The sequence below is a fragment of the Lipotes vexillifer genome, unplaced genomic scaffold (genome assembly GCF_000442215.2).
Source record: "Lipotes vexillifer unplaced genomic scaffold, Lipotes_vexillifer_v1.1 scaffold86, whole genome shotgun sequence".
NCBI classification, from domain to species: domain Eukaryota; kingdom Metazoa; phylum Chordata; class Mammalia; order Artiodactyla; family Lipotidae; genus Lipotes; species Lipotes vexillifer.
Window position 1 is genome coordinate 3,081,848 of NW_006785406.1, and position 10,902 is coordinate 3,092,749.

The 10,902-nt window shown below is 53.6% G+C and overlaps 1 protein-coding gene across 2 annotated transcripts in view; it reads left to right on the forward strand.

Moving 5' to 3' along the window:
- The window catches only part of KY (kyphoscoliosis peptidase), a 47,234-nt gene that overhangs the window by 30,225 nt on the left and 6,107 nt on the right, over window positions 1-10,902 (forward strand). For both annotated transcript variants that reach the window (XM_007457545.1, XM_007457546.1), the window contains 3 exons: window positions 594-711; window positions 8,888-9,076; window positions 10,420-10,610. In XM_007457545.1, the coding sequence (XP_007457607.1) occupies window positions 594-711; window positions 8,888-9,076; window positions 10,420-10,610 (498 nt within the window). The remainder of the gene's footprint in view (window positions 1-593; window positions 712-8,887; window positions 9,077-10,419; window positions 10,611-10,902) is intronic.

The window sequence follows — 10,902 nt, forward strand, 5'->3', positions numbered from 1 at the left end:
CACCCCACCCCACCCCCACACACACACACCTCCTTTGTGCCCTCAAAGGCCACAGGGATTCAGCCTCAGGGCCTCCCCCATGCCTTAAGCTCTACTGTTACTGAAGTGAGAGTCTGTCTTCTCTATTTGGGACAAGTTTTAATAGTAGCTCAGTTTGCCCCCTGCAGGTCAGTGTGAGGCTTTGGCCTTGGGGGCTGCCGCAAGGATGGGTGAGCAGCCTCACTGGCCCCGCCTGCAGAGCTGCGTTGTGGTGGGGACACGCAGGCAAACCCCAGCCCAGTGCTGTCTTTGTCCCTCCCCTCCCAGCCGCTCCTACGAGGCCTAAGGAGCCAGTGGCCCCTCAGCCAATGCCTTGCTCTTCCTGCCCTCACCCACACAGAGGGGACATTTGCCAGATAGCACCTGGACTGGGCCCCTGTTCCCTTCAGTCCACAGCAGTTTCTCCCCGGCCTGAGGGAGGCCAGCCCAAGTGATGCTGGAAGTACAGTGGAGGGCAGGGGCAGTGCCACAGGTGGTGGACCCCTCTCTCCTCTGCACCAGCCGGGTCGTCTCCAGGGACCTGGTTCCCCACGGCCTCCTCCTCTGCCCTCCAGAGTATGACATCGAGGCCGCCCAGGAGAAGGACCGCCAGGCCTTCAAACCCACCACCATCCTGCAGACCCAGAAGACCAACTGTGATGGCTACGCTGGGCTCTTTGAGAGAATGTGCAGGTACAGAGGCGTCCTGGGCTGACCACCCTGACCCAGCCCCTCCCCCTGCCAAGCGCCCTGCGCCTTCACCCACGTGCCAGGCCTGAAACCCGAGTTTGCAAACTCTGCTCTGAATCCAAGTGAGTCCTGAAAAGGTCAATTTCTCCCTTTTTAACACCAGCATAATTGACTTTGTACCATCTGTCGGGCTTCGGGATACATTAACATAATGGCAGATGAATGCACAGAGATAATTTGGTTATAAAAGGCCCTTTTTCCACCTTCTTGCATCTCTGTGCAGCTGAAGGTTAGAAGAATGGCAGATCTGGGAACGCAAGGACAGTGACTGCGGGCACCAAGAGGACTGTGAAAGGCTGTCCTCAGGGCTGGCACAGGGGCCCTCTTGGGGCAAACAAAAGCTCCACCCCCGAAAAGATTTGTCAGTTGGAAAAACTGAATAACTAGGAAGCAGCTGGTCTCTTGGAGCCTTTGGGCTCCGTTTCCATTGCTCTGGGAGAGAACACCTGGCCAGGTTGCCCAGGTGGGTGAGAGCAGGCGAGTGGCTGCTCTCATTTGTGTTTGGAGACCTCACTGCGGGTTCTAGGTGACCTGGAGACAGACTCAAGGCTGGGGGAGCCCCGCCGACCGGCACAGCTTCCTGTGCCTGCTCTCTGAGGTCTGCTGTGTTCCCCGGGAAACAGTCAGCCAGCCCTGGGGACCACTGAAAATCCCATCCCCAGGGGTGTAGACAGACTGTGCCCACTGCCCCTGCAGCCCTCTGGGAGCCGGTCTTCTCAGGCACCCAGACATCAGCCAGCCAGGACTGCACGGGGCAATTCATCAAACCAAGAGTAGCAACGGACACTTAAGAGTCCACGGGCGGGTGGGCGTGATGTGTCAGTGCTGTACAGCGGCCACAGGATGTCCTGCTCCTGGGGGACACGCATCCCAGTCCCTGCCTGACCCCCAGCGGTCCAGCCTCCCACACCCAGCAAGCACAGACATGCTTCTCCACCCCTCCTGCTCACCGTCTGCTCTTAGAGGGGCCCATGGCGGGTCAGGGTGCAGAGGTGCAACCCGTCTCCCAAGCCCCACATTCCCACCCCACCCCACACCCAGGCACCCCACATGCCTTTGGGCCTCTCCAGAAACCGGGATCCTCACCGGGCCCCTGCCCAGGCTCCCAGGCCCTGGGTTCCTGAACCAGACTAAAAGCTTACGCTGCCCCATAATGTCCTCCCAGCTGCAGCCTCATCTCCCTACCGGCCTTGCCGCCTCCGCCGCTCCCCCCACTTCCAGCTCCTCAGGCCCTTTCTGCTCTCCTCTCCCTAATGCTCTTTGGGCCCCGCTGCAGGAAGGCCCCCCTCCCCCTCCCGGGGTGCCGTCAGCACACCTGTACACCAGCTCAGGTCTTGCTTAGGCTTTTCTTTAACTCACTTTTGTAAATTAAAAGTAAAACTTAACTCTAGATTTATAAAGTGCATAGAAGCACAAAGAAGAAAATTAAGTTACCCGAATCCTACCGCTTAGAGATGACACTTGACATTTTGTCATATTCCTTTCTGGACTTTGTTCTGTCATGTAGGCTTTGCCTGTGCTCATTTCTTCTTATAGGTCTTATAGGTCTTCTGTGTCTTCATACGTCTCCCCGGACCCTTTCTGCTTTCCCTGTGAATATACATCTCAGAATCCTACACACAATGTGCAGGATTGCCCTCCATGACAGGAAATGACAGGATATTCCTAGCAGACTTGTATGAAATGGACTTTCTTCTCTTTTTAAATAATGGAATAGCCCTCCCTCTGTGTTCAGCTCTATTTGTGCCTAGCACCTTTCAGCATTTTCATCTCAATTTGCAAACTTGAAAACACTCAGGGTTTTAAGTCATAGAATATATTCTTCTTTATCCAGTAGAAGCCTTCTTAGCATGGTATGGAAGGAGTACCAGATTTATAGCAGAAAGGCTTCCAGGCCTCAGTTAGTTTACCAGTCCTTGATTTCCAGTCCTTAATGTACCACTTATTAGTTTTGTTCCTTTTGGAAGGCACTAAGCCTCTGGGAGCCTCAGTTTTCTTATCTGTACACTGGGGACTTTATTGCCTACTGGCAGGACTGCAGGACTAAATGAGAACATGCAGTTTGGAGTTTGCTAACCTGACTTGGGGATTGTTTTTTTTTTTTAATCCTCCCTGTCGCCCCACAGTATTGGAGTGTCTTCGCTCTGTAGAACTTTCCTACAGACCCACATAGACTCACATAGGCTCAGAAAATTGACGTTGGCCTTGAGTGGAACTGTCAGCTCTTTTGGCCTGGTCCAGATGCTTAAGAACGGCCGTATTCTGGCCTGAAGCTGATCATTAAAACACATCCCAACGTTTTGCATCATTTAAAGCTAGGTTCCAACCTGGCAGTTACCATGTGAAATACTCTCTGTATTGCCTGGGACATTTAACAATAGCTCACAGTTCGCTGAATTCCTTTAACTTTGGCTTTAAAGATCAGTAACCTCGTCCATGCATCTTTCCTAAGTTCCCTTCCCTTTAAAATAACTGCAGAAGGTTTGGTAAATTCATTACCAGACTCCTTAATAACTGAAGACGTGTAATCCACACTTGCTGATTTACCCCTGCTTAGTTGTCAAGGTGGCCTCTTAGCAAGAGGTGTATCCACACGGCTGTCATTACTTCTGCCAGTCCATTCCACCTCCCTGCAGTGGCCTCATTAAAGACTGATTTAATAAAGTAATTTGGTGGGGAATTCAGATATTTTTGCAATGTCATTCATTTCTTCATCGTCTTTCCCAAGTAACCAATATACCTTTTTTGTTAGCACTGTTGCTTGTAACTTCTGGACCAGTTTCTTTCTGACTTTCTCTCATCCAGCATTGATGTCTCTCCTTTTGCCTCAGTTCCCTGACAGCCTTCATGAATTTTGCTTCATTTCCTTGCAAGGGTCAAGCTTAATTCCCCAGAATTCTGCCACTAAGTCAGCCTCCAGTGCAATTTCTCCCCGTTATCACCGCGCTGGCACCACCAGCTAGCAGATTTTCCAGGGACTTCTGATAAGGCCAGGAGCTTATTACCAGTTTGAGACTTTGGTGCTGAGGAGACTCGTTGTCACCCATCAGATGTCAGTGTGTTTTCCATGCATCCTCCAGCTGTCACAGTGGCGTGCTGCTGCATGGCATCATGCCCCAGACCATCCCAGAACATCACTTGGTTCCAAAGGCCCAGAAGGCTGGATACATTAAATAACCTTAAATTATCCTCACCATATACGGCCTCTGAAAGGGGCATCTAAACTCTCCCATCCTTATAGGTACACCAAAGGAGAGTGCTCACAAAGATGAATTACATCACTATAGCAAACCAGCCTTTAATTTCACTCTGTATACCACCCAGAAGTTTATAGATTAAAACAAATCTCGGTGTACAAAAGGGCTGGTGCAATTACAGAGCCTACTGAACTGTGCATCAGGAAAAATGAGTCCTGGCGCTGCTTTGGCCCCTGGACTACTGAGTGTCCCCAGGCAAGTCAGCCTCCCTCTCTAAACTGCCAACTCCTCACTTGTCAGAGAGGAGGCCGCTGAAGTCAACCTCAGAAGGCTCTAAATAGGGCTTTGGAGTGAAAATTATTACCGTGATTACAGTTACTGACCTTGCTGTAAGGGTGGTGGTATAAGAAAAGGGTAAGGGGACCGACCATATAGCAGAGATATGAAGACACCGTCAAATTTACAAGAAATCAACTACATAAATTGTGAAACATAAATCATGGTTATTCATGTCCTGCTGTAGTATAGAAATCACAATTTTTTTGCCAGTTTAGAATTTACCCTTTTTTAGATTTATATAATATACCTTTTTTTAGTTTTTATTGAAAAAGATTGATTTGAAATGTTGGGTTAGTTTCAGGTGTACAGCAAAGTGATTCAGTTATACATACATATATATATTCTTTTACATTCTCTTCCATTATTGGTTATTTCAAGATATTGAGTATAGTTCCCTGTGCTACACAGTAGGACCTTGTTGGTTATCTGTTTTATATATAGTAGAGTGTATATTTTAATCCCAAACTCCCAATTTATCCCTCCCCCACCTTCCCTTTGGTAACCATAAATTTGTTTTCTATGACCTTCTTGAGGACCATTTCAGGAACAGCAAGGCCCTAAAAATTCTAATTCACACATTTGCCCAGTTAAACTGGCCCTTGGGCTTAACATTAATGAAACCATGTTTCCTAATTTTACTATTAGAAATCACAATGTTTTCATAAAGATGGGAAAAAAGAGCATGCTTCACTGCCTCTCCTATAGCCTTCCCACTCTCCCTTTATTTTTTTCTGTGTGGCTCAGACATCCTGGGAGAAGTGGTCAGAGGTGAGGAAGCCCACTATGGTCAGGGGCTGATATGTGCAGGGTACACCCCCCACCCCAGGCCGCTCAGCAACCCTGCTGCCGAGGCCCAGATCGTCTCTTTAAAATGAGTCACAGTCTGGATCCATCACCTCCTCAATAAAACCACTGGTGTTGGGATTTTCAAAACTGTCAAAAGTAAAAACCAAGATTCTACAGGCTGAGGTTATTAGATACATCTCCCTGGCTGATATTTGGGGCTCTAGGATGGCTGGTTGGGGTTCTTTGAGAGGTGGAAACGTTTCTCGTCCTCTGCGCTTATTCAGTGCTCTCCCCGAGCTTTCCAGCAAATTCCTGCTCCTTTGGGTTCCCTGAAAGGGCCATGCTTATCACGAGCATTTTCGTGTCGGTTCACATATCTGCCCCCTTCCGACTATGAGCACATCTAGGGTGGCCAGTGACCTTTATGTTTAGAATATTACAATTTATTATGTTATAGTATTTATTACATTTTGAAATGATATATGTGATATTATCCCCTGGTGCCTGCACCTGGTACAGTGCTTTGCGGTGTATACAGTTGGTGATCTTTTAACGACCTGAGATGGTCGTGGGTCATCTGTCTAGCAACCAGCAGCTAGAATTACTAGGACCACACCCTTGCATGAGAGTTATGGATTATTAACAATAATGCTTTACATTATGACTTCTTTGTCCAATTCATCTAGCACATTGCTGCCAGGTAATAAAATATCCTCATATCATAGTCAAGCATGGCAGAAGCTTACAGCTGAGGGGTTTTTTTCATCTTTACTCTGCCCTAGGCATTCCCCACGGCCCTCCCAGCTTCTCCTCAGCCTGTCAGAAGAGAATCAACCCCTAGAGATCATTTAATGCCAAACTTCTGTGTTGCCCACAGTGAGCCTGGCAAGGTCACTCTGGGGTGAGCCCCGCCCTCCCGGCTCAGCCCAGTCACCACCGCCTCCAGCCCCGAGCCCTCTGGGAGGACAGCTGGCCACTCGCTTCTCCCCCCTCCAGCCCTTTCCAGGCTTGGGGCGTGGTGTTCACTCTTATTCCCCTACTTGGTGCTCAACTCTGACCTCCACTTCACACCCGTGGTGGGAGGATACCTCTGCCCGGGGACATGGCTTCTCCCAGGAGGACACTCCGGCAGAGCTCCAGCCAGCCATCTGCCCACATCAGCACCAGCGCCATCTTTCTCACAGCACCTGGAGGCCGCATGGGCGCTCAGCACCTCTCCTTCCCCCCTTGACTTCGCTCAGAGCGGAGCAGACACCCTCCCGAGGCCCGCAGCTCCCCTCCCTTCCTGCAAAGCAGCCCCTTGTGTAAACACTGCTGTCCCAGTACTCCACACTCCTCCACATCATCCTAGAAATTCATATGCACCGACGTTCCGGGCAAGAAAGGAAAATAACTCACTAAAAGTGTCATTTTCAAGTAGTATTTATGGATTCTTTTCCAATTCGAAAAGTAACGCATAATCATTATTGAAAATTTTAAAAATAAAGAGAAGCTTAAAGAAGAAAATTAAAATCACCCATAATCCCATCACTAAGAGACCAGATGACTTTTGTGCTGTCTCTCTCATTCTGCCCTCCCCCATCTCTTGTTTTCCATGCATGAGCACACACGCGCGTGCACACACACACACACACACACACACACACACCTTGTGCTGATGGCGGGGTTTTATAGGCTCTTGTCAGTTAACAGCGTGTCAGGAGCATCTCCTACCTCGTTAAATGTTTTTCACAACATTCCTTCTCCTCGTCCACTCTCTGAGTATATGGAGCCCTACCTCCTATGGAAGGTGCCCCCATACCTCCCACGTACCTCAGTCCAAGCTCCCAGGCCTGGCATGCGACCCTCGCCTCGCCCCTCTGCCGGCTGTTTCCTCTAAGACTATAAACTCACTCAGATCACACAGGCTGAGAACAAACCCCCTGGGCCTCATCCCATTGCAGCTAAATGAGAAGGCGGCTCTCCAGGCATGCCTGCTGCAATTCCCTCCCCTGGGGTCCTGGGCCCACCCCTCCCAGGCCTCGGGCCTCTGGGCGGCCCTTCTGCTCCAGGGAGTCCGTGTTGGCTTTTACCAGCAGAATCCTGACATCCATGGGAATCTGGTTTCTCTCGTTCTCTGCTCCCACCCCCTAAGTGCTCCCGAAATCCTCCCCATGGGCCCAGCTGGTCTGTTCCCGTGGGATTTCTTAGGCAGCCAGGGAGACCTGGACGTCCTTTTGGCAGGCAGAAGGGTGGGGGGCTGCAAAACTTCCCAGCCCATAAGGAGCCTCAGCAGAGCAGGCTTGCCCCTGGCAGGAGAGGGGAGCTCAGGCCGCGTGGGCATGTGCGCGGCCCCCATGGCAAGGTGGAATCTGGTAATTTGCAGGCTCCATATTTTGCCTCACAAGGTCTCTCAACAAATGACATGTAAATAGAGATAAGTCGTATTTAATCCAATATTCTACTAATTGTTAATTAAATGGTCGTTTTTATACGGAAAATTTCCCCATTCCTATCCTGTGTGCATGGCCATTTCACCCCATTAGCCTGAGACTCCATGGCCTCTTGTTCAGAGCAACTGAGGCTGCAGACCTGCTCCTGGAGGGACCCCAGCTGCCCGAGGCCGCTTCCCTGATTCAGGCTGGGCCTACACCCGGAGCACAGCCCCAGTTCGTGCAAGGGGAGGGCAGAGTCAGCGGGCAGCTCGTGCTAAGCCCCATCCGATGGGCCATCACGAACATCCTGGATATCATGGGTTTGGGCGTTGATTACACCAACCTTCCACAGTGAAAGGAAAGTGTCCTGAAGAAGAAGCACCTTGTTCTAGCTCACACAGAGGCCCCAGAAGGGCTGGCACCGGGGCCTGCGCCAGAATAGCTGCCATGTGGGGGCAGGGCTGTTGAAGGAGAGGGCCAGCTGGCCATGGCAAGACTCTCGGGGTGCTTGCCGTGGCCGTGCGGTGCTGCCCACAGCCCAGGTCTGGGCCTCAGTGTTCCAGCTACAAGCACCCAGATTAGAGCTTGCCATTTGGTCCCCAGAGGTGACCAGCGCCCATCGCCCCACCATGCAAGCCAACTTGGTTGTGAGCAGTGGGGGAACACACTGTCAAGGGGGTCTTGATAAAAGCTCGGGCTGACCGCTCAGCAATTCCACTCCCAAAGTAACAGCTACAGGGGACTCTGAAACCGTGGCCAGGGCGATCAGTCGGCAAATGGCCTTAATGCGCCGTGGTGGCCCTGGCAGTGGGCCAGTCCTCCCCAGGTCAAGATGGGGACCCCGGCTGGCCTGCCCCAGGGGTCCCCGCACAGGCGTCTGCGGGCAGGACGTGGCGGTGGAGGTGGGCTCAGCTTTCTCCCGCACCCTCGAGTGCAGCACCCTGCCTGACGCCCCACCCGTGGCACCTCGACCCAGCTCCCCAGCCACGTGTGTCGAGTCGAGAGCATTGGCATGCCCCTGGTTTCCGTGTCCGCTAGGCACCCCTCACTCTTGCACCACTGTCCTCCTGCGGCTGCCGGCGGAGCCCTCAGGCAGGCTCTGGGGAGAGACATTCCCAAGTGCTCTGTAGAGGCTGGAGGGACAGCGGGGACCGCAGCCAGGCTGCGCCGGAGGGACCAGCCAGCCCTGTGTCCCCCTGTCCCCCAGCTCTGCAGACAAAAGGCTGTGTGTATGTGACTGGGCGAGAGGCAGGGAAGAGGAGAGGCCCGGAGGGACTTCCGGACAGCAAATGCGCCTAAGGCCTGGGGCCACAGACAGACAGACTTGTGGTGCCGGACGCAGGCCCAGCAGGAGCCGCCTCTCAGAGCCCTGTCCCGCCCCAGGATCGCTGGCGTGCAGTGCATGACCGTGCCTGGCTACTCCAAGGGCTTTGGCTACCAGCCGGGGCAGAGCTTCTCTGGGGAGTTTGACCACGCCTGGAACGCCGTGTTCCTGGAGGGGAGATGGCACCTGGTGGACAGCACCTGGGGCAGCGGCCTGGTGGATTCCACCACCTCCAAATTCACCTTCCTGTAAGTACCTCGGTTCTGCGGGGTGCCTGGTGGGTGGAGATGGAGGAGGCAGCAGGTGGAGAAGGCTGGATGGAAGGGGAAGGAGAGCTGGGGGGCCTCCTCCGTGTGCTGCTGGCTGCTCCCACCCTTCCTCTGGTGGAGGGAGTGAGCTAGCTCCAGGCCAGTGCTAAGGGCCCAGGCCTTCCTGTCACCTCACTCTCCACTGTCTAAATCCCCCCTCTGGCTCCCCAGCGCTCCCTCCACCCAAGTGCTAAAAGCACAGTGTTTGCCCACAGGGCAAGTGCAAGGAAAGGCCGGGCTGAGAAGCTTCTCTAAGTGTCTGTAGGTTCCCCTCAGGCCTTTGGCCACTGACCGTGTTACAGTTGCCAGAATTCTCTCCTACTGCTTCTCGCAGACACCGGGCTTCCTCCTCCTGCTCTCTGGGCTGAATGCAGCTGAATCCCACCTCTGAGAAAGGGGGTCTGGTGTGCAGGAAGGGGAGCTGGTGTGTGCAGGTTCCCTGTGACCACAGCGGGGCAGGGTGGCCTGGGTACCGGGGGCTGGAGCGCATCTGTCTTCTGAGGCTCCTGCCTTAAGCTAAGGCCCTGACATTCGTGCTAGATCTTGATGTCCACCAGCAGCTCAGATGCCTTTTCATCCAGAAAAATGAGAGCACGGCGCTACTTGTGCAGTTAAAATCCTGACGGTCCTGCACGCGGGGCCGATACAAGTGCGTGCACGGAGCCCGTACATGCAGGACGCGTTCACTCACACCCCTGCTTTGCTGCATCAGCTCTGGGCGCTGCTCACCTGGGGTCGAGTGAAGGCTCGCCCATGTCGGATGAGTCCCCCGTTCTCCTGATCTGCATCACTGACCTCCAGAGACCCGTGTCTAGGCAGCCCCAGGGCCCACATCAGGGCCTCCCACCTGCACAGCTACTCACATCAGGTCACCATGTGGACGGAGCTGGTGCACCAAGCTTTCCCTCCCTGCCCTCCCTCCACTCCACTGGCACCTGGTCTGTGGGTCACGGCTTTGCTCCCTTCAAATCTCTCTGGCTTTGAGAGCAGGGGCAGCCCATTCCCCGCCTGGTCACAGCCCCTCCTGGGCAGTGGCCTTCTCTTAAAAGGGGCCTCAGATCCTGTCTCACCTCCTATTTATGGAAGCAGCCACTGAGGGGGCATCTGCAGCACCCACGTTAGGGTTGGAAATGGTGCCTCTTCCCACTGGGTAGTGGCTGGGCCCCCCCTAGGATACGTTAGCCCAAAGAAGACCCCAAAGACACCCTGTGGGCCCCCCCGCCCCTCTGCACAGCCGGGGCCTGCTCCCCCCACCTGACTACTGACCCACTTTCCCCCTCCAGCTACAATGAATTCTACTTCCTCACCCACCCTGCACTGTTCATCGAGGACCATTTCCCGGACAACAAGAACTGGCAGCTGCTCAAGCCTCCTCAATCTCTGAGGCAGTTTGAGAACAACATGTATCACAAGAGTGAGTTCTACAACAAGGGGATGCTGAGCGCCCACCCGCAGACCTCCATCATCAAAACAGGTAACCCAGGCCCGTGGGGCTGCCCTGCCAGGGCCCAGCTCACTGGACGCTGCATATGGGGGCTGTGCAGGGGCGACAGAGGCAGCCCAGGCCGTCAGGCCATCAGGGCATGACGCAGCCTCAGGTCACATTTGCGGGGATAGAAGCCCCTCCCACCAGCATAAACCAAGACAGGGATGCGTAGGGGGTCCGAGGTTTCCCTGGCCTGAGGGCCGCGTTCTCAGCCCGGGGCCGGGGCACCAGGGCTGGTGGGCCCGAGCTGGCGGAGTCTCTCTCAGCTCACACAGTAGGG